This window comes from Hylaeus volcanicus, chromosome 8 (genome assembly GCF_026283585.1).
Source record: "Hylaeus volcanicus isolate JK05 chromosome 8, UHH_iyHylVolc1.0_haploid, whole genome shotgun sequence".
In the NCBI taxonomy this organism is placed as follows: Eukaryota; Metazoa; Arthropoda; class Insecta; order Hymenoptera; family Colletidae; genus Hylaeus; species Hylaeus volcanicus.
Window position 1 is genome coordinate 9,736,090 of NC_071983.1, and position 26,453 is coordinate 9,762,542.

A 26,453-nucleotide genomic window follows, 5' to 3' on the forward strand; every position below is an offset into this window, starting at 1 on the left:
TCGGCAAACTTCAGATTTATTCGAAGCCTAGGGTTTTGCCCATCACTGTCGAGAAGATGATGTCTGGTAACACAATCACGTGACTTGTGAATGAATCTCATTGGTCCTTTGCGACTATGTCCAGGAAAATATTACTATGAAAGGACAACTCAATATGAAAAGAAAAACGGAACACTAAATTAAACGTATCCATAAAAAACAGTAGCATAAAATAATAAAGCAATACATTAAAACTAATACATCATTTTCATGAAAGAAAATTGTGGCGCCATCTAGCGTTGAGTGGGACGAACCGACATTGTGACGCCATCTAGCGACCAACACCCCAAGCTCAACAGCGTGAGTCCGAGAGAGAGAACGCACTAATGTGCGACAAGGATAGCGACTATTGAAATCACGCCGCCGATTGATATTATCATTAATTTCTTAACTTTCTAGAAATAATTTATGAACTTTTGCAATCGTGGTGTCAAGTATAGATCGATATCTACATTCAAGGATCATTTTCAGTACGATTTTAATTACTGTTGAGTAATTATCAGTCATTGTTGCAAGGTGGTCACATGCACGATATCGCTAGTCCTCGTATTAATTGATTGTTTTTAAACTTTATGCAACAAATTTGTACACTTTGACACACCATACATAAACTCTGAATCAGTAGCAACATTCAAGAGCCATTTTTGATACGATTTGAATTGTTATTAAATACTTTAAATTAATATTAACATATGTTATAATATATGTTCAGCGTGCCGACAAGATGGCTGTTATAGCCGCTATCCTTGTCGTACACCGTTGCGATCTCTCTCGCACTCGCGCGCATTGATCTATCCTTGTCGCACACTGTTGTGTTCTCTCTCACACGATGCGCATAGATCTATCCTTGTTGCACATTAGTGCGGTCTCTCTCGCACTCACGCAATGTAGCTTCGGGGGTGTCGCCGCTAGATGGCGAGTCAGGCGTTTGTCACGAAAATAGGCTATTATTTAGTTCCTAATTTTTTTTAATGATATGTACACGAAGGGATTGAAATGAATTAATACGTGTTTGATGAATAATAATTATTTATTTAATAATAATTCTTTTATTTACATTTAAAACATCACACTCATACACACATGACGCACGAGGAGGTTATTTTAAATAAATTACACTCGCATTTAGAAACTTCCAGCATACTATTTGATGTATCGAATGGTTACAAAGAAACATGAAATAAATTACAACAAAGAAATAAAAGTACTAGAAGATTTTGTTCAATTTTGATTAAACCTATCGAGGTAGATTTTTAAAAGAAGTAGTTTTTCTATATTGTTTCGTATCATTGTCAATTACATTAAACGTACGCGTTTTCCCTTTTTAATTAACATACGCTACAATTTTATATTACATGTATATTACATAAATTTAATCACGTGCAATGGTGGATTTAAAATAGGTAATTACGTATCGGCGTACTTTTAAAGTAATTTAGTATTTTTCGTGAATTAGAAAGACAACAATTTAAATATATCGGAACAAAGAATGTTGTTATAAAATGATATTTTCCTGATTTTTCGTTAGAAAATGTAAACTTTATTAATTCGTAAAATTATCCTTTGTTCTTTAATCTAACTCTAATTTAGCAATACCCAGAGTACCGGTATGTATCTTAGACGTTTTCATCTTCTTGTACGATGTGAGAAGGTCTTCCATAGTAATAGGTCTTACAGCATCATGATATTCTTCATCGTCGGTACCGATGTATGTATCTCTGCAATGAAAGGAATCAATAACAAACAAATTTTTAGAAAAAATACACGTATTTATAAATTTTGGAACTGAATATTAACTGTGTATGAGTGCGTAAGTAGTCTCGAACGCGATAAACAGATGCATTCCTACAAAGTTCTTGTAAATCTGAACCAGAAAAATTTTCCGTCATTTTTGCTATTTTTGCTATATCCACATTTTCAGCTATTGGTTCATGCTGTAATATCAATTTCAAAACTTGCATTCGTTGTGACTCATTCTGAAAAAAAAAAGAAAGTATTTGAACATATATAATAAATGTAAAAATATTTATTATTCGTATAATGTAACTTTCACATAAATGTTATTTACCGGTAAACCAATGTGAAAGGTAGCTGGCATACGTCTAAGAATAGCTCTATCCAAGTCCTGTGGCCTATTGGTAGCACCCATTATTATTACTGTACAAGAAGGATCCGTAATTAATCCATCCCAAAGAGACATAAACTGTGCTTTCATCATTGCAGTTGCTTCATGATCTTGTGAATTTCGTGCTCTTAAGAATGAGTCTGTGCAAAAAGAATAAAAAGTACTTAATAATACCTATAACATAGGTGTTATAAAGAAGTCTATATTCATTTCTTTACAACTAACCGATCTCATCAATAAAGATGATGCATGGTTGAAGCTTTACAGCAAGCGAAAAGACTGCTGAAGTTAACTTTTGACTTTCACCGTACCATTTATCAGTTAAAATGCTTACATCTAAGTTAATAAAGCACGTTTTAGTTTCTTTGGCGGTTGCTTTAGCAATCATCGTTTTACCACAACCTGGTGGACCATGTAACAATATCCCCTATGAACAAAATTTATGTTACAAGAAGAAATTACTTTGTTATTCATAACTGTTCAAGCATACTTTTGGTGCTTGGGTTAACTGAGAGTCTTCAAACAACTCTTTCCTCTGTATAGGTAATATCACTGTTTCTTTAAGTTCTTGAATAACATTTTCAAGACCTGCAATATTTTCCCATGACACTCGAATATCTGTAGGATCCACTATATGATTTGCTATCATCATTTCATAATCTGTCAATTGGTCCATGTCCACTGACCATAAAAGATTATCCGTTTTGGCCAGTTTCCGTAACTGTTCACGGGCCTAAAAAATATTTAACGTTACGTACTTACGAGGAAAGCATGCAAAAAGTAAGGTTATTCTCCTATTCAATGAATTGTACAGGTTATGTAAGGAAACACTTTCGTATATATAAAATGCTACATTATTAACCTTTTTCTTAGCTTTTCTTTTTGCATTATTCGTTGGATCCAATTGATTCATAATCCATTTCATACTAAAAAATCCAACGGCCGCAACAAAGGATACTCTTGCCACAAGCACAAATACCTCCGATCGTGAATATCCAACCCCATCCGCAACATTCATCGTTTCTCTGAATTTAGTTCAGATTCGCCTAAAAAATAATTCGTTCTATTTAATAAACATTAACGCGCGCTTTCCAACTTATTATGATACTTTGTCACGCTCTTCTGCGCTCTTCTCAAATCATTACTTGATATCTCCCAGAGAAAAGAACAGTCGTACTCGCGTATGATAAAGTGAGATGAAAGAGCGGAGCATGCGCAGATTGTTCTTGTATATAAAAGATACAAACAATTTTATTGCAGGATTCCCCGCGACGATTACAAAACTAAGTACCTATATAATTTCCAACAAATCACAACTTAGTCTTATCTAATTGAGAATACTATCATTGAATGGTTTTCAATTGTCTCTAATACGGCAGGCAAATTCTACCGAACTTTTACAATAATAAAATAATGGTAATAATGCTTAAAAAATTTGAAAAATGTTCTTCGATATTATTACGCTTTTTTTCCCTTTTCAAACGCTACCTCGCACGTCACAATTCATGCCACCCTCCAATCCTCTGAGAGGGTAACGTAATTTTTAAACGATCCCTTGGGAAAAAGAACTGACGAGAATGTCAGTTTACATTCAATATTATTTACAATTACAAAATACAAAATGATTCATAGACGGAAATAAAAAGGTAAATATAAGAGGATTCTATAAATTTGTACATTTGTGTTGGAACGCAAATATGGTAAATAGCATACCGACGAAGAATATCTCCGAAGAGCTCTCCCATCTTGTGCTAGTTAATTACACGTGACTTGATGTAATAACGGCTAAAACTCTGACGAAGAGCTGCCCTTATCTCGGAAATTAAGCTCGGTGAAACCATGAACCACCAACTGATTATCTTTTATCCTAATATTATTTCGTAAATGACTACACGGTAGAGCTATTAATTAAACAAGCATTTGAGATTTTAATTTCTTGTTTTCTCGTTGAATATTTAAAATCAATTGTTCTTTTCAGTTTTCTAGTTTAATTCAATACCTCTTTCGAATAATGCTGGAATATAAAATGATTAAGTACCGAATCCACGATTAACGGTACGACTTAATTGAAACGCCTGAAGTAACAAGGGTCGGTACAGATCCTAACATAATACATATGCATGTATGAAAAGGCCTAAATAGCTGAGACGTTGTATATTTCGCAGTCTCGGATCCGCTAAACCTTTAATAATCTCGCCTGGCATAATTAACCGGCGACCGTTGAATTTCCGGCACCTAGGATCCTTGTAAATCATGTCGAGGTCCTTCCTATTTCATTCTTCAAATATACGTTGGGCACCGTTAGGTGCAGCCGTTTATTTCGCTTAAAATTCGGATTAATTAGTGGAACGTAACATAACGCAGGCTTAAAAATATATCGTGAAATAAATGTTTATTTACAAAAGTTTACACTACGATTATAAAGTAATATAAAATGTAAATTTTTGTATAGAGGTAACAAGTAATGGACGGATTCGAACATACATTTTTAAGATTACTCTTGAACATTGCTTCCTTTTTTAGGAAGCTCGATTAATTTATCCCAAATATTAATTTTAAGATCAGTCGAGATTTTCTTTTTTTAAATATAAGGCAAATACATTTACTAAGTAGATGAGTCGTAGAATAATATGGACGGAAACGTTACGTTACTTCTGGCACTGCAGTCTAATACATGCGATGACCTGTATTATTATGTACTATCTTATGTTCGATTTACACTCGTTCGTAGTCTTCATATAAAGTTACAAATACTACTCACTAACTTCGACACGGTTATGTTTGATTAAAGAGATTGAGATTCTTTCGATCGATAACAGCATAGTCAATTATTGTTACAAGCGAATGAACGTGTCGTTTACGCGCGTAAAATTAGGTAAACGAATGTATTAAGTTTTGCTCGGCGTGGTTTGGACTGTAATAATACTCTTCAACTTGGGTACTTATTGTAACGATAATATAATCGTTGAAATACCAATCAGTAACAGGATTGTTATCGATAATGGGGGTAACGTTGTTGCTTCGTTACAAGCATCCTCCGAGCAGGAACACTCTTCCCAATATACCCCGTTTTCGTAAACCCCCCAATTACAAACACCAGTGACTCCGGTACTGGATACGGACGCACATCGTCGGATCACCTGTCGCCATCTACCGTCCCCTTTAACAATCATTCCAAACAATAAACTTACCAAAGTGAAGATGAATCGTTTTCGATTTATGCTTTCAAAAAATAGGGACAAACGTAGGCGCAGGTTTAACGTAAAGCGAGAAGAAACACAATGTTTGAAAAGGAAAACTTACAAATGAATCCACGAGGACTTTGATGCGTTATTTTTACGCAGAACGTGCCAGGCATATGAGACTCTTCGCTCATGCAGTCGACGGCAAAATTCTTTGATTTGTCAAATTTCTCGTAAGCCCCACATACATCTTCACCCTTAGGATCGGTGTCGCTGCTGCATTGATAGCAGCTAATCGCGTCGGTACCTAAAATTTGTTCGAACTGAGCTGGAACCTTTAATCGAGGACAAACTAATCGTTATAACCTAATATTCACGCGGAACCGATGGCGTGACTTGGATTCTGTTTTCACGAGTTTGTTACTGTAACTATCAGAATTGTAATAAAAAGTTTCAGTGTTTTTTAACAGAGTGACTTGTATTTGGAAATTCAACAAGTAGATATCCTCCATTTCCAACGTGGTGTTCGCGCGAGCTCTCAAACACGATTTTCACTGTATTTTATTTAACAATGCACCAGATCGCTGCTTGCAACAACTTTTGCTTACCTATCACCATGTACAACAACGATAAACAAACAACACTCGCGATTGCGTTCATGACTGTCATCTCGATAAATTTCCATACAAACAACCACCACGTCTGTTTGCTTTTATTACACGAGCGTAGGTAACGTAATTCATAGGGCGTTGGTTCAATCCAACAACTTGGTTGGTACGAGTTTAGGTGACTTCAAGTTCCTCTACTCGTCCCTTTTCATGGGTGGCGCTGTTTACCAGGAGCGTATATAGGAACGACGGTACTCACGACAATCTGAAGTCTTAATTATTTTACAATTTTTTTTAGCGAAATTTAAAAGCGTTATATGTATGTTAAATAACGAATTTATAAAATAATCAGACTGGTAGCTTAGTTGGTAAATAACAGTAGTATACAATAATAAGTATACAATCAATGTTTGTATAGAAGATCTAGACATTAACTAAACGACTTTTTTCAAGAACAAGACAAAAGAGTCACGTTTTACAGGTAAAATATAAAACAATAGAATTGAATAAAAAATCCTACCAGCGCAAAGTATTCGAAAATACTTTTTCGAAATGACCTCGCCGTTGCATCGCATAACCGACGCCATTAAAAATGCCTACGGTTATCAACGAAACAGCTACTCCAACGTGCTCGCTAAATTATTTAAAACGACCTTCCGCGATGCGCGTATTCTTTTATCTCATTTTCCCCGTTTTTCGTTGGACGTCGTTCCATTTATGCCGCATGGAAACGGTTTCATCGGAAACCGCTAAAGGACTCTGCTCGTTTCGCGTGGGGGTATGTACAACACGACAGAATCGGCAGACTTTACCGGTATCTTATTGAGATTCGAAAAGGAGCATCGAGAATTTGCAATTTCAAGATATCACGACGTTGGTAAGTCGCTAGAATCGGAAGGGTGGTTCGAGGGATACGGAGGGGAAAGCGGTACCTACGATTCGTTCTTTCTTTAAAACCTTCTAGACGGATCCTGAGGCCCGTTTGTTATTTCAATTCGACTCGTTGTCATTAGCCTTTTACTTATTCGGCGTAATGCTGCGCTTGGCTTTGTTATGCTCTCTCACGGGGCCCTTCTGTTCCTTTATTAACGGGCGTTCCTTTCGTCGCCGCTCTTCGCGACAATCTCATTAAGATGATTTCAACGCCCTGAAGGTACTTTCGGTCTGAGCCGTTGCGAACTCTTGGTTTTATTCTTCGCGGATGGCGGAAAAACTGTTGGGCTTAATTCGAGATTTTACGGCACTCCATTAACGAGTTACGTCAGGTATGTTTCACATATTAATTTGAGTATCAGAAAAATAAATGGCACAAACTTGTGGGACGACCTAATATTCTGAATCGCCATAGTATCGCTTTAAAAAATTGTATAAAGTGGTACATTTTATAAAACGCTTGTTAGCGTGTTAAAAAAGAGCACGGACATTTTACCATTGTTGTATATTTTTATCAAGCTATGTAGCAACGTCGATAGAACGATCTAGAGACTGGACGAGAGAACGACGAATAAAAGTAACGCATCGATTTCGCGAACATTGGGGTCTCGTTCGTTGATTTTTGTACGTACAAAGCCATAACTACGTAGCCCGCGGGTACGTTGAATATTTCATAGAGCAGCTACCGCGGAAAACCGATGTCCACCTACATTCTTCGATTACTCTTCGTTGTGTATCCTTGCTGGTAGATGTGCGAGCGTATTTCTCCATCGAACGGGTTTGCCCATGGCCCAATCTTTACCTGTAAAAAAAAAAAAAGAAAATTCGGGCAAGAAATAAAAAGAAATTGGTGAATGCGTTAACGTAGTTAGAACGTGGTGAACGGAAGTCTTTAAATCGATCTCGGCTTCTTTTTGAAATTAACAATAAAGAAATGGTTACGAACTTAGAAAAATACGCAACTGAAATTTCATTAGATGTAAGAATAAATATAACATCGAAGATATAGACTATCGAATGACCCTTCGCAAGTCGAATATAGTTTCGCCTACACCCTTGCAAACTGGAACGCTCGCCATCGAAAAGTTTTACGAATCGTTTCTATTTTTTATTGGTTAGTAACCGAGCATAAAACGACCCCTGAATAATGAATTCTCTGTTACGGTAAACGGTTCGTCTTCGTTTCAGCTTCAGAGTAGTCACGCGACGCAAAGCCTCGGCCACTTTCGGGAAATATTTTACTCGCTCTAAAAAGAGGTCCGAAAGAAGACGAACGGGAGTGAAAGTCGTAATGCGATGGTCGTTCATAGTGGTCGACGGTGGCTTAAAAAGTTCCACCATATTTTAGACCTTTTAAAAGCTGCGGAACAAGGAGAAGAAGGAGCGAAAAGCTCTGGCTTAGAGACGCATTTTTAAACTTCGTTACCGGAAACTCTCGGTAGACTACCGTCGCCGGTTCTTCTTTTGTCGCGTCCTTCAAAGTAGAAGGAAAGAATACCAGAATAAATGAATCTAATAAACCGCGTCGCGGCGCGCGACGAGCGTTTCACGGTAAACTTTCCGTCGAATTCGTCTTTTAATTATTAATTGCTTCCGCGCTTGTAAATATAAAACCTATATTTGGGGAGAAATGCCACCTATCAACATACTTTGCAACTAGAAGGTTGCATACCGCTTTACAGATTTCTCACAATGTCGCACATTTCAAACGAATTAAATGATTATCTCACTTTCGTTAATACCTACTATTTAGCTACTGTATGAAACATTGATTAGCCCTCATTTAAAATATGCTTCTATTGTTTGATCTCTCGCATACACAAAGCATGAAAAACGAAGCTTATTAAACCTCATTAAGCTTCATGCGTCACGTAAATAATCCAAGAGAAGTCCCATTTTTCGCTGTCTAACTTATAAAAGTGTGTATGCGTTAGGTTTTCGATAGCGCAAGGTATTGAATGCGAATATCAAGATTAAATGAGTGGTTAAATAATACTGTTATATAATCTCTCGTTACAGTCTCTTAAAGTTTCCATCCGACTTCGACTCGTTGTTTATCAAAATAAATATAATATGTTTCAGCCTCTCTAATTACGAAAGAGATCAAACTGGATGTTCCAGATGGTCCCTCCAAGTCGCAAGCTTCCATCTTCGAGCCATGCGGCATTTAGGTGGGATTTCGCTTCGAATGTTTGACGACAGAATGAATTCGTTATAGGAGCTCGTTATGACGAGTGCGCAAGGATGGCATAGAGAGCACGATTGCTCGGAATAATTTATGGAATTTTCGACGCGACACGCGATACGCGACGACTCGAACAAGCAGCCGGATTGGGACAAAAGGGATTTATTTTGCTAATTGGCGACTCGTCGATCGGTTCGAAATTGAAGCGCGGAACACGGCGGAGGATGTGTAATGTCGCGGTCGAGACATATCACCGACAGGAAATCACTTTTACCCCTGTGCGCGGTGTGACAGATGAATACGAATCGCGAGTGTCCGCGGAACGACGTTCGCAAAAATATTAATGGCTGCCTATCGGTCATCGCAGTCGACGTTCGTCATTTACCTGACGTAGAACGAAATTTAAAAGTTACGAAGTTGCGTTGCATCCCGTTCGGAAACACCGGTCGGCTCGATGTCTTTGTTTTTCGGACATGGCACAGCATTTCACTGTTGGACCACGAAACAAAATATATTGGTTCTTCAACCTTTTGCAGTCTTGCATGATTTTCTCGACATAGGGCCGCGAGGGGATAAAGTATGGAAAAAGGACCAATTGATTTTTTCTTGTATGACTTTCTTAGCACTATACCGACAGATAGCACTTGGACATAATTATGATTACACACAATGATATTTTTTATTTTGACACTATTAGTATTATACAATATTTATTTTATCTATTAAAATCGTTTTCAGATGAACATTTATATTAGGTGGATTGAAAAGTAACGTCGTTTTTGCAATTTTAAATACGTGTTTATCACTCATCAGCTCGTTGATTTTTATCGATTTGGCATTGAAAATTTGCACACTAGATGACAACAGGCTGTTGATAACGAGGGCGATTACATAATTTATTAAAAATAGAAATTTATTAAAAATTTGTTTGCATTTAATGTAAAAGAAACGACGTTGCTGTGTAACGGGACATATTTATTCTGTTACTACCCACCAATTTCATCGCCTCACAGCATTTTTTACCATATAACGTGACACGAATTTCGGTTGTTCGAAAATAAAAAGATTTTCAATCTTAACATACCTAGATTTTGAAAAACTGAATACATCGCCGCAACGAAGTGTCGCAGCCGAAACGAGAAGAGAAAAGATTACCGCGGGGCTCGTTTCCGTGAGTTCCGATTGCGACTCTGCGTATCTATTTATTTAAATGTACATACGGGCCGCTTGTACATGGAAATGGGCACCGGTTACGTTTACATGGATGCAACGACTCGATATCTTGCGGCGAAATAACTCAGCGGATCAGACGGTATACGTATACCGAGGGTATAAGCGCCAAGCGATTTACATCGATTTCCTCGGGCACGGATTCCGTGGAAAAAATTACGAGCTTCGCGGTATTCCGCGAAGAGCTTCGAATTTCTCGTTCGGCCGTTATCGCGTAAAAGTTTTCTTCCGTGCTCTAACGTGCAATACGGTTCGATTGGTTGTTCGTCTTGCGATGGAGCGATATAGCTCGAGTTAAACAAAGATTTCAAGGAATGATTCGAGAATAACGGGGATGACTGTTTTCTTATTAGGAAAATTTCGTAATCATTTTTCCGACTAGCAGTAGACGGATATTACAGGTGAATATTACACTGTTTGAACTGGAGTAGCGCAAGAAATGCCACAGCCAGGGAACCGAAAGGAAAATCGAGGCCCAAGCCTGGCGGAAGAAGAGAGAGAGAGCGTTTTCTCATCTTACAGATTTTTCCAAAGCTGTCGAGCTATACGTTCCATGTTTTGGGACAGATCGAGCATCGGAACATGGATAATTTCACGGGGCAGATATCGCGTCGTGCGAGTTTGAGGCACGTTTCACGGTTGGCCGATCGACTCATAAATATTCGCAGGCAAAGATCGGCTCGATAAATTCGCGAAGGTTCTCGGTTGGCAAGGTTTTAATGGAAACACGGGCGAAGGGGCTCGAGGCATCGGAATATCTGTGTAGGCGCAGAGTCAGCGAGGGTCTCGCCGATGTCGGGACACGAGAATGCTTTTCCGGCGACACGTAAATAAGAGTTCAGAGGTAAAGCGGTCGGAAATAAAACTAGTCCAGATCGAGAGAAAAGTCGATGCATCCGGGGAAAACTAGCGTAGGCAAAGGCTGTCGTTCTGCCACTCGTCGCTATATTTCCCATTTACATCGACTCGATTCGACACGGTTTGAGTGTCGTTTCGGCTCGAGTTTTGCCGTTCCCGTCGCAAGTACGCTCCAACTACGTAACACGAAATATCAAAGTGGGAATAACGTTTCCATTCTGTTCCGCGAATACTTGTTCGAAGTTATATATTCGTTGATAAGGCAGCTGATTAACTGTTCTGACCGAATCCTTTTGTGCCAGCACGGAATTTAAGAACTCTCTTTTTCGAGCATCCTCGCAGAACGCTTTGAGCAAATCCAGTTGGACTTCTTTTGCGATTCCTTTCCTGCATTTAAACGCGTTGCGATCCCCGCGAAATGTAATTTATTCTTCCACGTCGTATTTCAACTTTGTGTCGAGGATATCTTATTATCATCAGGTAGTTATATCTGGTGGATGTGTAAATCGTGGAGTAAGGGTGAAAAGAGCGATTTTTCTTGGAGCATGGTGGTCGTCGCGTGTCGGGTTCTCTCATCGTGTACGGGACCCGCGCAAAGAACGATCTCCACAGCGAATCTACGGCAAACAGATGAAACGACGCATTTAAGATGCGACGATATGACGGTGGACGCTTAGAGTTCCGGCGAGTATGATAAAAATAAGAAGAGAATGGGTGGCAAAGGGTTAAAAGGGAAGGGGAGGAAGGAAGAAGACGAGATAAAGACAAAGATGAAGCTCGTCAGTGGCGGTGAAGGTGGAGAATGGGAAAGTAGAGAGTCTCGAGAGGAAGAAACCTTCTCTCTTATTCCTAAGGCAGTCGCTTTTTCTTCCGTTTTCGTACGAAACAGACCGAGCACGTATCTCGTTAGCGAATCATTAGCAACTCTTCTCGTACTGCAACTACTGTCGCAGCGAATGCTCGCGGCTCGTTCTATTCTTACCATCGTTTCCTTTTACTCCCTTCTTCCGTTCCAATCCCATTTTTCCGATTCCACTACCTTCTTTCGTTTAATAGACAACTTTATCGAGTTACCGCCGTCGTTTCTATTAGTCATTTCCTGCGACGTTCACTCACCGACCATTCGTTTTAATATTTCGATTGACTTCGTGGCGGTGAAAATTGTACATAGGGAGACTCGTTGCAAAATGTGCGAACAGGAATCTCATTCCATAAAATACTCTATCTTTGGAACGCGTATTTTTTAGTCTCTCCTTGTTATTAAAAGATGGGAAAGAGTGCGAAGATGGCGAAGAGTGCAACGCATAGATGGAGAGGCGGACGCGATGATCGCGTCATCGATATCGGCCCTTCGAAGGCAAGTAGCCCGCGGGGAAAGGTCTTTCGAGGATTTTAGAATCTCGTCGGGCAGGCCGACGGCGGCGGGTCTTCTTCGGGGAATAAAATTACTTCGGGTTCCCTCGTTCGGTCCTCCTCTTTTGAAAGCTCGACTCGTCTTTGTGGTCTTGGCTTTCGTTCCGCCCTCGTTCGTGCTCGTCGAGCGCCTTTGGCGAAACGTGGCTCGACTTCGCGGCAAACAACGAGACGATAACTCAGCGCTGACATTGGCACCGACACCTGGAACTCTTATCGCTTACACGACCGCCGCGGGTGCTGTCTATTCGCAAACCAGAGGACTACCTGCATCCTCCGCCCATTGACGGGCTTTCGCGCATAGAAATCGAAGAGTCGTTGCCGGGCCCTTCCTGTAAATCTCGATCGTTCGCCACCTCGTCTATCGTCGAAAGATCGTCCTTTATGCGATTTCTCGGCCATTCTTCTGCGCCTTTACGAGTGCGCTCGACTACTGAAAGCTATCTTCACTCGCATAACCCAGTGGTTCTTAACCCTTTCACTGCGAGACGATTTTTGCTGGAAATTCTAAGAGACGCGTAACGTTAAAAATCATCGCCTTATAGAGAACGATGAGACGAAACATTTTATATATACGACGTTTAGTTTAAAAAATACAAATTAAAAATTAAAATTGACTTTTTGATGGACTGGTGGGCATCGCTGAATCCTACTATGTATATTTTTAATGTAAAAAATATATTAAAATATGAAATATAATAAATATATATTTAAATTAAAGTATATATAGGTAAACCTGGGAGTGCTATTACTATTAATAGAAAATCATCAAAGAGCATCGAATGCGATTGCGAAGTATACATATACCGTGACGATAACTGAATTTTGGTTATGACATTTGTATAGTAGCAAATCAAGCTTTGACGTATAACGCGTTCGAAATTAAAGTTTTTACGTTCGGTTTCCGGCCCTAGTATAGAGTTCGTTAGGAACACGAGAGGGAAGTTTCGCGTTTCGAACCGAATGACAAGCCCCCGATAAATTGGAGAAGAGAAAGGGAAATTTATAGAGCCGGCGATCAGCGTTCGGTAAATAGAATAAATTTACAAAGTCTCGGCATTAGAGCGGCTCGATTTTATTCGAGGAGACGCATAATGCGACCCTGGCCGGAGTGGGTACGCGAAAGTTCGAGGACGGATCGAATGAAATTTGAATAAAAATACCGTCTTCCCTTGGATGGGTTCCCCGAGAGGCAAAATAAAGCTCGGCCTTAGCCCCCGAGGGGTCAGCCGACGCCATTCTTGTAAGACGACGCGTCGTATAATAGTTAGATTTTCCAATAGATGGTACTGGGTTCCGAATCACGTACTTTTTCTTCGATTCGCTGTTTCTTAAACAACCACCTCTTGGCCACGTTTCACCGGATCCTCGTAAAAGCACGTTTTCAGCCTTTTAGTCCCGACTTTATTGGCAGCGCGTTGTTTTTATTTGTTCGCCAATTATTCCGCGCTCGTAACCGTCGAATCCTCCTTTTGCTCGCCTTTCCGAAAGCTTGCAGAAATTACGTAATAACACCGTGCGTTCAATAAACGTTTATTAAATTAAATGTTCATAGCGCGATCGAGGCTCGACAATTTCTCGAGAAATAAACACCGCGAACCGATTCGCTCGTCTGGTAAAAAAAATGTTCATCGCCGTAAAAGTTTGAAAGGGAAGGTAGCTACTCGCCGGATACGGAATTCCCTGCGGTCGCTGATGGTTTTCGGTTAATTTAACTCTTAGGGCCGGTAAACACGGTTGCTGGATCGTTCGTCATGGCTCGTCCTTTGGGTATACTCGACCGTAAGACCATAAATTGCAGTGGCCGTGCAAAAAGGAGCACCACGACTCTAAAGAGCCGATGGCGATCTTTGGTTATCCCGGAAGATTTACGAAACTACCTCCCACGATCTCGATCGGTGCAATGCGATGGGCAAACTCTTTTCTTCCTCCGTGTGTCCACCTGTTCGTAGGCGACTCGTGTTCCTCCAGTTTCTTTGCCCCTGTCTCGTTATCTCCGTGCTTTCGCATACCCTCTGGTATTTCCTCGGCGTTGCCTCGTAGAAAGTTTTGCCCCTCGACTCGGATTCCAAGCTAAACGATTTCGCGCCGAACGACATATAGAATTTCAGGAGCTTTCTTTCGCGCAACAGCGCGGCGATACTGCATGGCCGAATCGCTGCGACTTCTATAAAAAAAAACTCTGATACTTTCGACTTTGAAGTTAATTGAGTTAGCACTGAATACGCTGTTGATATACACATCAACGTTCATAAATATGTGATAGGTAAGTGATAGTCACGTCGTGAATTGATGCTAGAAAATTGTTTGCTACCATATTCTGTTTCGGATGCGTATTTGGTAACACTTAATAATATTAAAGTTTTGAGTGGGATGTTGTCTCATAGAGAAACTATGGGATCATTTAGAAACAACATTTGGAAAACATTTGTGATGAGAGCAGCGAGAATAACTCTAAAACATTGTCGAGTGTCCTTTAGGGTAGTTGTACATTCTGGTTCGAAGTGTACGGTCCGATGACGCGATTGCGCTACCTAGACCACAAATTAATGCGATAGAACAGTACTGAAACGCGAATTACGTTCACAAAGATGGATAACGTTACCGTCGCTTCAACGGTTTGACGACTGACGACAAACTGACGACTTGACTGACGGTACAAATTGACGATGGTACGAAGACGTTCATATTCCTATAAGCTTCGATTGTAATATTAAAATTCACATCGTAATCTAAAAATAAAAAAATGATTATAATATTTACCATTACATCCAACAATTGTGCAACATGCTAAGACCACAAACTCGCAGTAAAATGTTCCGAATTCAATGCCTTAGTTCGACCAGGTCTGGGACGTTGGCTCTCGATTCGATAATCGCTATCGGTCTACAGAGACAAGTATCTCGACGATCGATTATCCTGTTACGCGTGTTTCTCGGTCTTAAGAAGTCTTAAAGTAGCTGCGAAAGGAAGAAGTGTATATGCCAAGGGAAGTTCTGCAACGACAAAAGACGAACATGCCCGAGAGAAGGGAGGACGATGAAAGGGAAGGCGAAGGCAGGAACAGGGGTTGCGGAAGGTCCTCGTCGGAACGAGACGGGAGGAGGAAATTGGTTTTGCATTACAAAGCCGGTGGTCCGTGATAATAGAGCGCTTCATAGGCACAAGTACGAGTACTTACCTCCTATGAATTGTCCAATTATATTATTATCCGAAGTGGAATCCGTCGCAGTCGTTACGAATGCGAAACGCGACGCGCGCCCGATGCATCAAAATATCCGACTGCGTGGAAATTGCACGGAACGTTGCCTCTTCTTGCGTCCGCGTTCTTTCGCGAAACGATGCGACGCGAAACTCGATAACGCGATTCAGCCCGTTTTTCCTGAACACGTTCTCGGATAAAGATTCGCGTTTCACGCGGCTGCATACTTCCTCGGCTCGTGGGAAAATATTCCGATCGTGTGCGCGCAAAGAACGCGCCCTTTTGGGAATTTTTAAAAACAAAACAGGCGAATAGAAATTTTATTCTATTCTTCGCGTTCTCACCGTGTTTAGATAATGGTTACAAGGAGGTACGCATCTTTGGTACATTGGGAAGAAAAGATCGATTTTCTTGAACCTACGGGAAGGGTTCTTAAGCCTTGCAGCATTGTGTCGCGCACGACTCGCAGAGGGTGGTTTATTTCTCGCGTACAATAGAATGGGAACGATAACGCTTCGATATCCCTCGTCGTTCATCGACCATGGGTATCGTTATTTTTCGTTCAGTCATAATGAGAGCGATCAGCTAACTCGTTCGGTTCGAATCACGCTGAGAGATCAAAATTGTTCCAGGGGGGCCGAGTCTTCCTCCTGCTTTCACTGAATAATCTATTTCAGTGGCCTTCAAACTTTTTCTCGCTGATAGATGAAAGACAGACTAGACGAAATAATAGATGGATATATAGATATATTTATTTCAGTTTTTCAGCCAAGTCAAAACAAAGAAGGTATGGTCAAATTATTTAAAGTCCTAAAAAACATTTATATTGTTGATATAGTTATGCAACGATTGAAAATCGTTATTTCTATTGCCTCATTTCGCATATAAGAGCAACTTTGAGAAGATTAATATAAAATTCATGATTTATCATAGTCATTCAGCTCATATAATTGAGTTTTTCCATCCCTATACAAAATACTGAAAAATAGAACAAATACAGATGGTGTTATAGTTGTGCTCCGCAGTGTATAAACATCTACAATTTTAATTGGAACTCGAAGCAAATACCTCGACAGTCACCGTATAAAAACAAATTTTCTTTTTCGTAACGTATCGTTTGGCAGGGGTACTAAAATACTTCTGCAGCCGCCACGTCGTCGGAGACCACTGATCTATTCTATCCGTTCCCTCGAACGAGACGCTGAAACGTTGATTGGGGGTCTCTCCATCCTCGAGGAATATGCAAAGGCTGTGGAACGAGAAAAAGGGAAGCAAGACTTTCTGGTAAGAGGCTGACAGGCTAGGCCGCAGCCCGCAGATTCTATGCGTACTTCGCAGGTTCGTCGGGGGTTGGCTTGTTTTTTTCGACTCTCTCGAAGCGATCAGGATCGGGAGTGCGGGAGAAAGTCGGAAGGAGGGGGAGAAAAGTCGAAAGCGAATGCGGAAGGAAAAGAGAAGAAACAATTGGGATTTTTCAATATCGAGCCAAGCGACGTTCGCTGAACCGTGACAGACATTGTCAGAGACATAATAGACTCTGGATAAACGAAGAGGAACGTAGCGCAGTGCCGATGCGGAACTTTCTGGAGCCTTCTGGCCTCTATCTCTCTCACGGAAGAATGCCTTCGCGAGGATCGTTAATGAGAAACGTTGGGAATGCCACGAATACTTTGGCTATCGGCGAAGACTCCGAGTCGAACAGTAACGGAGAAACGAATATGTACTTTCTCCCGAACAATCTTACCCCGACGAATCGACGAGTGGTCGGCGTGCGAAAATCTGTTGACATTTAATCAAAGAACGATTCCGTTCTTCAGAAAAAAATACGGGTTCGCGAATGTACACGAAATGAAGTCGTTAGACGATTAGACTTCTCGCCCTCGAGAGTGAAAAATCGCGACGTGTTCGTGTTCGCGCAATTTCAGCCGCTTCGTTGACTCCGTCGAACGAAGCTCCTGATAAATGTCAAGGAATGCTCGATGGAAGGTAATGAAACTAGCGAACGAACCTGAGTGGAAGCTTTCAGGGACGGTCGAACCGGCTTCGAGGTGCTTCACGTGAACACGGAAGAGGCAGACGCACGCTTTTTGAACTGAACTCGGAATCTGAGTTAGTACAAATGTATCGTAAGTAATGAGATCACTTCGTAGGTGATTAAATGAATACCTTGTGTTTTATTCAATTTAAAAGACTTTGAAAAGGACAAGTCATCAGCTCTGTGACGCAAACTAGGACTCTTCCCTCGTTGTTTTCGTTTAATTTGCATCATTACCGCATAAATGTGCGCTGGAATAATCAATTTTTAAGTATCGTGTCGCCACAACTTTATTTACAAATATTGAGATTTCGAACTGAAACCTTATTTTTATGAAAATACAATATAGCCTATGTTATTAAGGGGTTGCGTAGAACGAATTTTCCACTTTTCCATGTGATGAAAATGGGGTTGATAACCGCCATCGAATGTGTTATCACGAAATTTACCCATGACGATCAGCTCTCCCGTTTATACTATCCCATTAACGACAGTTTGATCTTCCGTTTCGTTTCGGTTGCACTTCTGACACGGTTACGTCGATGACGTTCCGTTTCACCGTTTCCGAGCGGTTTTGCGGGCCAGCGTGGCGAGCAATGGACAGAGCAGCCCACGTTTACCCAACGCGAGGACCAAGGTACTCGAGGACGGATTATTCCAGCGAGTAACCCATTTACGCCGACTAGCCGCGGTATCGCGTGTCGGAACCGGTCGCGGAGTATCATTCTCGCTTCCGTGAAACGTTTCCCCGATACCGCCACGAGTAAACACTGCGTTCTGCCGCACTCGCGGAACAACGTACACTCGATGCAACATTTCGATCGGTCGAGCTCAAAGTCCAAAGGAAACGAACCGTAGTCGGTCGCGGTATGTGGATTAAATAACGGATTGTACAGTTCGAGGCTTTTGGGTCTCAGTCGTTTACAAAAGACCTTTCACTGTCTCGCCAATGTTGGGGTTTCATCGAGGGGCTAAATGGCACACCGATATCGGTGCTCTATTTGTACTATTTACACTGCTGCAGTTGCAAAGTACCAATGTTCACGATACGGATCTTTGGACATTTTGATCGTTCGATCTAGTAAACGCTAGGTTTACGGAAATTTCTTGTCAGATTTTTATTACTAAGGTAATAGCGAAGTCGATTTACTAAAATTAATTAGTAGACTTGGACAAAAATTATTTGGATGTATGCTTGTATCATTATATGAGTAAAAGTCAGCATTCCCTGTGAAATTCGGAATGGGTTAACTAAATGATGGTGCTCCGTAAGATAGTGTTAAATTGGTAGCTCGAAGAAAGAAACAAGGATTAAATCCTCGAGACTCGTCATCAAGGATATCTCGTTCGTAAAGAAGACAAAATCTATCTCGAAAGGGGGACACTTTGCCACTGAAATCCTACGAGTTTGAAAGAGGAAATAAATCCGGGATTAAAAACCGTTGTTGCGTTTTACCTTTGCCCCTTTCCTGAATAAGAGTTGCTTTTGCTAACTGTTTGGGATTGTCGTTGAAATCTCATGAGTTTGAGATTGGAGATAAATCCTGGATTTAGAACTGTCGTTGCGTTTTACCTTTGCATCTTCCACGAGTAAGAGTCAAAGTAAAAAATAAATCCACCATCTTATATTTAAGCACCGAAAATGTTTCGGAATAAAATGAAAAATGATTAAGTTGTACAGTATCTAATCCTTTGCGCTCGAAAGATCACTCTCGGTCGCCACTAGGTTTGACGGAGTAAATCAACCATCAATAATGTTTGAAACTCGATGTGTCAATAAAATGATTGTTGATGAGATAAAGGTGAAGAATAAAAGGGGTAAAGAATCCCGAGTTGCTGGTAGATACCAGAAAAAAAAAAACAAACTCAAAAAAAGGCATTTGATTTGGGTTAAAACAAAACTCAAAGAAAAGGTATTTGAACAGGAACACCACCTCGATTTTGGTACGTCATCCTTTCCTTCAACTCCTGGAATGCCTTTCCAATGTAAGAAACCAGCCTATGAAAGCCTAAAAGATCTTATTTGGAATGGAATTACTCAAGTAGCGCGTTCGGTGCAGCCGTTTCTTCGCGATTGGAAGGTCGAAAGAGTGGTAGTTCGAGGAGATCACGAGTTTCTGGGGACCATAAATACATTAGTCGCGTTAATTGACGAATCGTTAATCTCGCCGTGTGGTACATCCGGAATGGTAACGGATGCGGACAATAATGCCTTGGAGGGCCGCAGAATCGGTCCGGACACGCTCGATTCTCCCACGCTCGGAAATCGCATCAGGCTACACGCGGAACGAGTTTCTGCTAAACCCTAGGCTACGTTGGGAACGATGTATCAGGCAGCTCGCCAAACGGTAATGTTTCTCTAGTTTCCAAGGCCCGGCGTGGCGTTACCTTTATTTATTTATCCTTTTATACGTGTATTTTAGCGCCGCTCGGTCTTCGACGACGGGAAACAACGAGCTCGTTCTAGCATTCGTTTCGCCACTTTTTCCTTCTCTGTAATTTGGCTCGGAACTCCGAATATTTTTTCCCCTGGTATGTTTACAGGGATTCGCAGGGTAACGCTTCCGCCTTTATAAATTTTCGAATCGCGTCGGAGCCACCCGTACCTCTTGCGATTCTTTCGCTCCTTTAGTGTTTCCAGTAGAAGACTCGACGCAATATCCGACCGTAAGGAGCCGTGTTTGCTAGGAACGAGCGGTAATTGGGACGCGTTCGTTTCTCACGTCCGAGGAGAAGATTTCCATTACAAATTCGGCGATAACGTCGACTCGCGTCGGCTAATCGCGTGATGGTTAATTTTCTCGATGTACCTAGGCAAATTTCGAGAAATTGCAGACATCCACTTAAGTCGTCGAATACACGTTACAAAGTAACTTGTGCCCGTAGAGCCGTAAACTCGTAAATGTGGATGTACATGCGTGGGTGATTCCGTACTGTTTATCTTCGGTTGAACGCGTTGAGCGTAACAGCGTGATGCTGGCTGGGGCACCATCCTTGGGAACTGCGTAATTGAGCTCCAGTTTGGCGTTGCAACGATTTCGTAACAATCTTGCAAGAATCTGTTAGTAGTATTCCTACTCCGAGGTGCTTACCCAACGGTGTTAAATATTTTAAGAGGTGATTCTACAGGCCTCAGTAAGACAAATATCGACAATAAGGAAATTGGGTTATAACAGTTGCTGCTATTCGAGTGAAATGGAGAGACCTATTCGTATATGAGTCGTTGACTTAGAAGGTGAGGCGAGTTCGTTACTGCGTATGAAAAATATGATTTTTCTCAGCTAACTCTGATAATCCTTGCTCGATATTAAATTTACATGAAATTAGATCACAAAAAATATAAATTATGACTGGTTAGGAATATTTCGAAACCCATTCAATAAAGACATACCTAGCAATAAACTTGCCACGCTTCAAAAATCAACGCATCATGTCAGAATCAACCATTTTACTCACACCTATATCTATAACTCCTCAATGAGTTTTACAATTTCGTCTGTCTAGATTGATAGAATTGGCCGCTACGGAGCGAATAAAAATGATTCCCCCTCGATCGAGAGCTCTCCCTTTCTGGCTTCTCTGCCGGAAACATATTTACCAAGTCGAACTGGCACCGCTATTTTCGTTGAAAGGGAAATGCTTGCTTCGCCACGGAGATCTATCGATCGGCGAACGAGAGGCGATCGAGCTAATCGGCAGCGTTGTCGAGAGATCTCGGCTTCCAGAAACGTAGGAGGGTGCAACCTCGTCCAATTTCATCCCGCGTAAATACACTCCGGCGAAACGATAACCGCTATTTCTCGATCTCGTCCGTCGCATCGACGGGAAGCCGTTCAATGGTTACAGATGGCCCGACGAAATTCCTGTCAAGCGCCGATACGGAACCAGCCTTACGGAAAATATCTTGCTCGTCCGATGCCGGCCAATTTCGTTTCGCTGACGTTGCTGATGCGACCAATCCTAAAACGAGGTTGCGACCGTTAGGCCAGCACGCGTACGCTGCATGTCACAATTATAGCACACCACCATATCTTCGACATTTAGAGTTTTCCCCTCGAATAACCACGTCCAAATCGGTTAAGAGACTCTTTCTTTTTACGACCTGTTCCGAGGCAATTTTTGTGATTCTTTTTGCAATCAAAGTACTTGATATAAACTTTTGAAGTTTAACCCTTTCAACCTGATTTTTTCCTATTTGTATTCTATTCGTTTCTCTTCTGGAAATTAATTGTATCAAACTAGGACTGGCTAGAAATCAAAGATCGCAACCGAATCAGAAGACACATATGCATATATTATAATGAACAATTTATTTCGAAATTGTAATTTGGCCAAAGGCAATCCTCCGACATATTCACTGGGACATATATGTCCCACTAGGGTCGAAAGGGTTAAACAAGAATATCAACCCCAAACCATCTACTCTTTAATCCAGAGGAAAGTACTCCCTCAAAAGCAAGATTACCGGAAAGAAAATTTCCAGATAATATTTTTCTCGCGTCTGCAACGTTGAACCGGTGGAAACCGATGGACTCGCGTAGAAAAGGACTAGATTTTCGAACTACAATGCGATAACGCGCAAATAACGCGCGTGAGAATGGAATCGAGGGGACAATGGGTCCGTTTGGAATGATAGGATTCGAACGAGACGCGTTGCTTCGGTTTTTCCTGCTTTTCGAACGCAGACAATCGAATCGCGTAATTCTGTAATCGCGTAATCGGGAAAGCTTGTTTTCGCGAGCGAGCGTGGGATGAAAAAGTTTGAAGAGGGGAACCGATCGCGATCGACGAGCTTACCGCCAGTGGAACGAATTCAATTCGCTCGACGCGGACTCGCAATTTTTCCGGCGATGGTGCACGCGAATGTTTCCACGCGGAACGCGACCGGCATGGAAATGTCTGTTTACTATGTAAAACGTTGCACTCAATTACGAGGAAGCACCTGCATTTATTTCTCGATTCTTCGCGGGAATTTCCAAAGTATTTCCACCAAGCACAGCTCCTTCGAATTCGCGGTCGACCATCGAATACTTCGTTGCTGGTTTTAGGGAAATACGACGTTTCAGAGTTGGCTAGCTGTAACTTTGCTGCACGAACACGGAAAGCACGGGACGTTTCCGCCCGTATTTGCTCGAAAAGACGGTTACTATGTTCGTTTAAGTTACCACTCTTTTTAAAGTAATTTAATGTCACCGTTTGATACGCTTTATATGTATGTACTACTACCAAAGAGTCTTTACCGGATTAATACAATAAATAATCCTCGATTAATACTCTCCGAATGAATATTCCAAACAATATCTGTTAGTTCGAGCAACTAATAATTGTTTCGTGAATTCTTTTCGCGATGGATAATCTCAAAAAATAAGCGGAACATTGTTAGATAGAAATGTATGGAGCTTCGTATATCTTAATAGAATTAAATACATTAAACGAATAGATAAATAACACTATTATAAATTGCGATTTCTAGTCGACCTCGAGTATCAAATTTTTTCCCAGGTCAATTTAATTGACCGCAGCTCGCGAAAGTTCGAAAAATTGATCGCCTAGCGCTGGATTCTTTTCCGTAATTCATTCCAGTCCCCACGGATTCCCGTTAATCGATAACTCTCGAGAGCTCCGGCGAGTTCCGGAGTTAACGGAACTTCCGATACGAGCGGAATACACGTCCAGTGACAACGGCACGCTCGCTATGATCCCCGTGGGTCCCGCGGGACATCCCGAGCTTCGGGAGATTGCGAAAGTCTAGGATTACGATTTGGTCGAAAATCGGGGATGCGTGATGTTATGCGAAGATGGCAGACGGCGAGTTTATCAACGACCGCATACCTCGACAGCTTGGGCCTTCATCTGGAAACGCAACTCCTGCGGCCCACTTGTACCCTCGTTATTTTCTACGATCTTAGGATCTTAGGATCTCTCTTGGAAAGGTGTCCCCTCTGTGTCTCCGCTGATCTATTCCCGATCAAGCTCATAACGAATAAATACCGTACACGTAAACAATCAACTTCACAAAAACTCCTCCATAATGTCTCGCGTATGCCTCCACAGCGATTGGAACGCAACGAACGCGACACCGGCTCCGATTTGGCGTTTTTGCGTAATCTCATGGACGTGGGTATCATCTTTATCGCGTGGTGGCGAGTATGCGAGCTCCCGAGTCCACGAACCGAGGAAGGGTCGCAGCGGGACGGAATTGGATTGGAAAAAGGCGTCGATGGATCGGCGTTCGTAGTCGTTCGTCGAGTACGTGAGTAAATATTGATGCCGGCGCGTGATCCGATCGCGTCGGGAGTAAGCCACTCTTAAGTCTGCCACTCGAGGTTGTGTGGTGCTCATGTACGTACGTGCAGGGAACATCCTCGCGTATGAATGTACCGGAGCGGTTCTAACAACACCGTTTCGTACCCCGGAACAGGGAACGATATTCTTCTTATTAAAACGCTGCGGTACGACGACGCAATCTTCGAGAGGATTTCTTCGTGCATTGAGTGAAATACATTTTGCGCGTCGTATAATACGTCCTAGATGATATTAAATGAGAGAGGAATACTAAAACCTCTTCAGGATTCGCGCTTAGGAACGGGACGTGATTTGACGAGAATATTGATAAGAGAAAGCAGTAGGGAAGTCTCTTCGTGTGTTGTGGAGAGTGATACGTAGACTGCAGATGTTTATGTAAATTCATGCTTCTCTAGATGTAGACGAAGAAAGTATGTTTCATCTTCTAAACAATGTGTTGTTTAGAATAACTATTTGTACCATAACTATTCCCATAACTATTCCCATAACTATTCGTACCCTCTATATTTGTTGAAGAAGTTTGTTTAATTTAAACAAATGCTTCATGTTTCCAAATCAATTTGTAATTGTAAATGTATACATGCGTGAACTTTGTTCATGTACATATTTATAATGGAAAATTGATTAGGAAACATGAAGTCTACCATTTAAATTAGACAAATCCCTGACACATTATACTGAATGTTATCAAATATACCGAAGTGCGGAGTAAAAAGTTAGTTTATCTTTTTCCCCCCTTGAAACTTATTTCTTTTTGCCCGAACAATTGTTCGATACGTCTTCGCATTTCACAAATAATGCAAGCACATCCTCGTCCATTGTACCATATTCCCACTAGCCATTGATGCGTAAACGTTCATGGTCTAGTGACAAGGCGCGGAACTTTGCGTCCCGCGCGTCTACAGCTAATTACGTAGAAATGAATACAGTGAAATTATGCAAAAATGGACCGAAAGGTCGAAGGATCTCTCGTCGGAAGTCACTAGTTTAACGCATGGAAACCGATGCATTCCAGCGAGGTGCCACGAATCAAGCAAGGCTCTCGAATCGAGGTCGATAACGAATGCCGATGACGGTTTGGATTGACGAAACGCGCCAAATCCTGATTACCGTTCTTTTTACATGTTCGTTTCTCCTCGCTCTCGTTTAACCTGAATATCGAATGTCAATAAGCGCGGGACGCAACCTGCGAGTTCCGAATGTTAATTACGGTGCTTCCGAGCCGCCTTGGTCCCTGCATTTGTCTTGGCATTTCACGAAACAAGAAACGAAAGTCTGATGGAGGATGGCAGGGAGAAAAGGAGCAGAAGCGCCGGGAGTACGAGCGCGATGGGAATCGTTGCGGACAGTTGAACATTTTTTAAAGATTATTCACGGACGGGGAAGCACGTACCGCGGGGCAACTCGTGGAAGAATACATCCAGTCGGTTTGGAAGTTAATAATGAATCGCATCGGGTGGGCCAGAGTGCAGATTAACCGGGCATAGCTCTCGACTTCGCTTACAATTAGTTGCCGGCAACTTTGATCTACCATTCCGAATGCAATGGAGGCGGTGGAAAGCGGAGGGTCCCGCGCGAGCAGGAGCGAGGTCGGTCGGAGTTCAGGGCGCTCGGGCCAACCGATATTCTAAAGCCCAGTTTCCAGGCTTTTGAGATTCCATTACGACCGCCGGTGGCGGGAATCAATATTTAAATTCGTAATGGGAACGCCTGGCTGCAATTATGGAACGTGGCCTGCCTAATAAAACGTTCGAGTTTTCGCCGTTTTCGTGGTCCGGGCTCGTGGTCGGTCGCGCGAGCCGACCGGCGCGAATATCGTCAAATATTCAGCTCCTGGGCCCGCCACGCTCGGAACCGCCTCTCTTTTACGGACGACAAAGGCTCCGCGAGCCAATCGACTATCTCCAATTCATTCGCGACAAAGCACCGCGATTAAGCCACGGTTCCGGTTTGTTTGGATGAAAAATCCAATTTATATGAATCGCGTTGTCTGAAACATTCAAATTTAAAGCTACAGACGTTGTAGAGTATACAAGTTTAAACATAAAAGCCCTTTGAAACCTTTCTTTGACTGCCGGTGAAGAAATCTCGGAAAGTAACGAAGCGATCTGGATGGAATTCTGGGATTCTGCCCATTGACAAATTAACACTAGACCTACCGACATTCATTTGTCATTATTTCTACCGTGATCGGACAAATGACTAGTCTTAAAGACAGTTTTTTCAATTAAATTGATTATAAATGAATAAAATATATGTCATAATTATTATACATTTACGTATATCATCAATACGTTTCTTATATTTTAATCCATAAAATCGGACGTATTATAAAAC

General features: G+C 41.5%; 2 protein-coding genes across 5 annotated transcripts in view; both read right to left on the minus strand.

Annotated features, from left to right (window-relative positions):
* Nucleotides 1-1,163: 1,163 nt before the first annotated feature.
* LOC128880966 (outer mitochondrial transmembrane helix translocase) lies at nucleotides 1,164-3,362 on the minus strand. 2 transcript variants are annotated; one of them, XM_054131577.1, is made up of 7 exons: nucleotides 3,273-3,362; nucleotides 3,027-3,210; nucleotides 2,655-2,897; nucleotides 2,390-2,591; nucleotides 2,108-2,304; nucleotides 1,837-2,015; nucleotides 1,164-1,757 (listed from the first exon to the last, which is right to left on the minus strand). In XM_054131577.1, the coding sequence occupies exons 2-7, from the start codon at nucleotides 3,180-3,182 to the stop codon at nucleotides 1,610-1,612; spliced, it is 1,125 nt and encodes a 374-aa protein (XP_053987552.1). In that variant the 5' UTR covers nucleotides 3,183-3,210; nucleotides 3,273-3,362; the 3' UTR covers nucleotides 1,164-1,609. The 2 variants fall into 2 exon arrangements, with proteins under 2 accessions (XP_053987552.1, XP_053987553.1); XM_054131578.1 differs by having other exon boundaries at nucleotides 3,310-3,351.
* Nucleotides 3,363-4,536: 1,174 nt separating this feature from the next.
* The window catches only part of LOC128880968 (uncharacterized), a 105,458-nt gene continuing 83,541 nt past the window's right edge, over nucleotides 4,537-26,453 (minus strand). For all 3 annotated transcript variants that reach the window (XM_054131584.1, XM_054131585.1, XM_054131586.1), the window contains 3 exons: nucleotides 5,955-7,689; nucleotides 5,468-5,653; nucleotides 4,537-5,324 (listed from right to left, as the gene is read on the minus strand). In XM_054131584.1, coding sequence (XP_053987559.1) covers nucleotides 5,107-5,324; nucleotides 5,468-5,653; nucleotides 5,955-6,015 — 465 coding nt within the window. In that variant the 5' untranslated portion in view covers nucleotides 6,016-7,689 and the 3' untranslated portion in view covers nucleotides 4,537-5,106. The remainder of the gene's footprint in view (nucleotides 5,325-5,467; nucleotides 5,654-5,954; nucleotides 7,690-26,453) is intronic.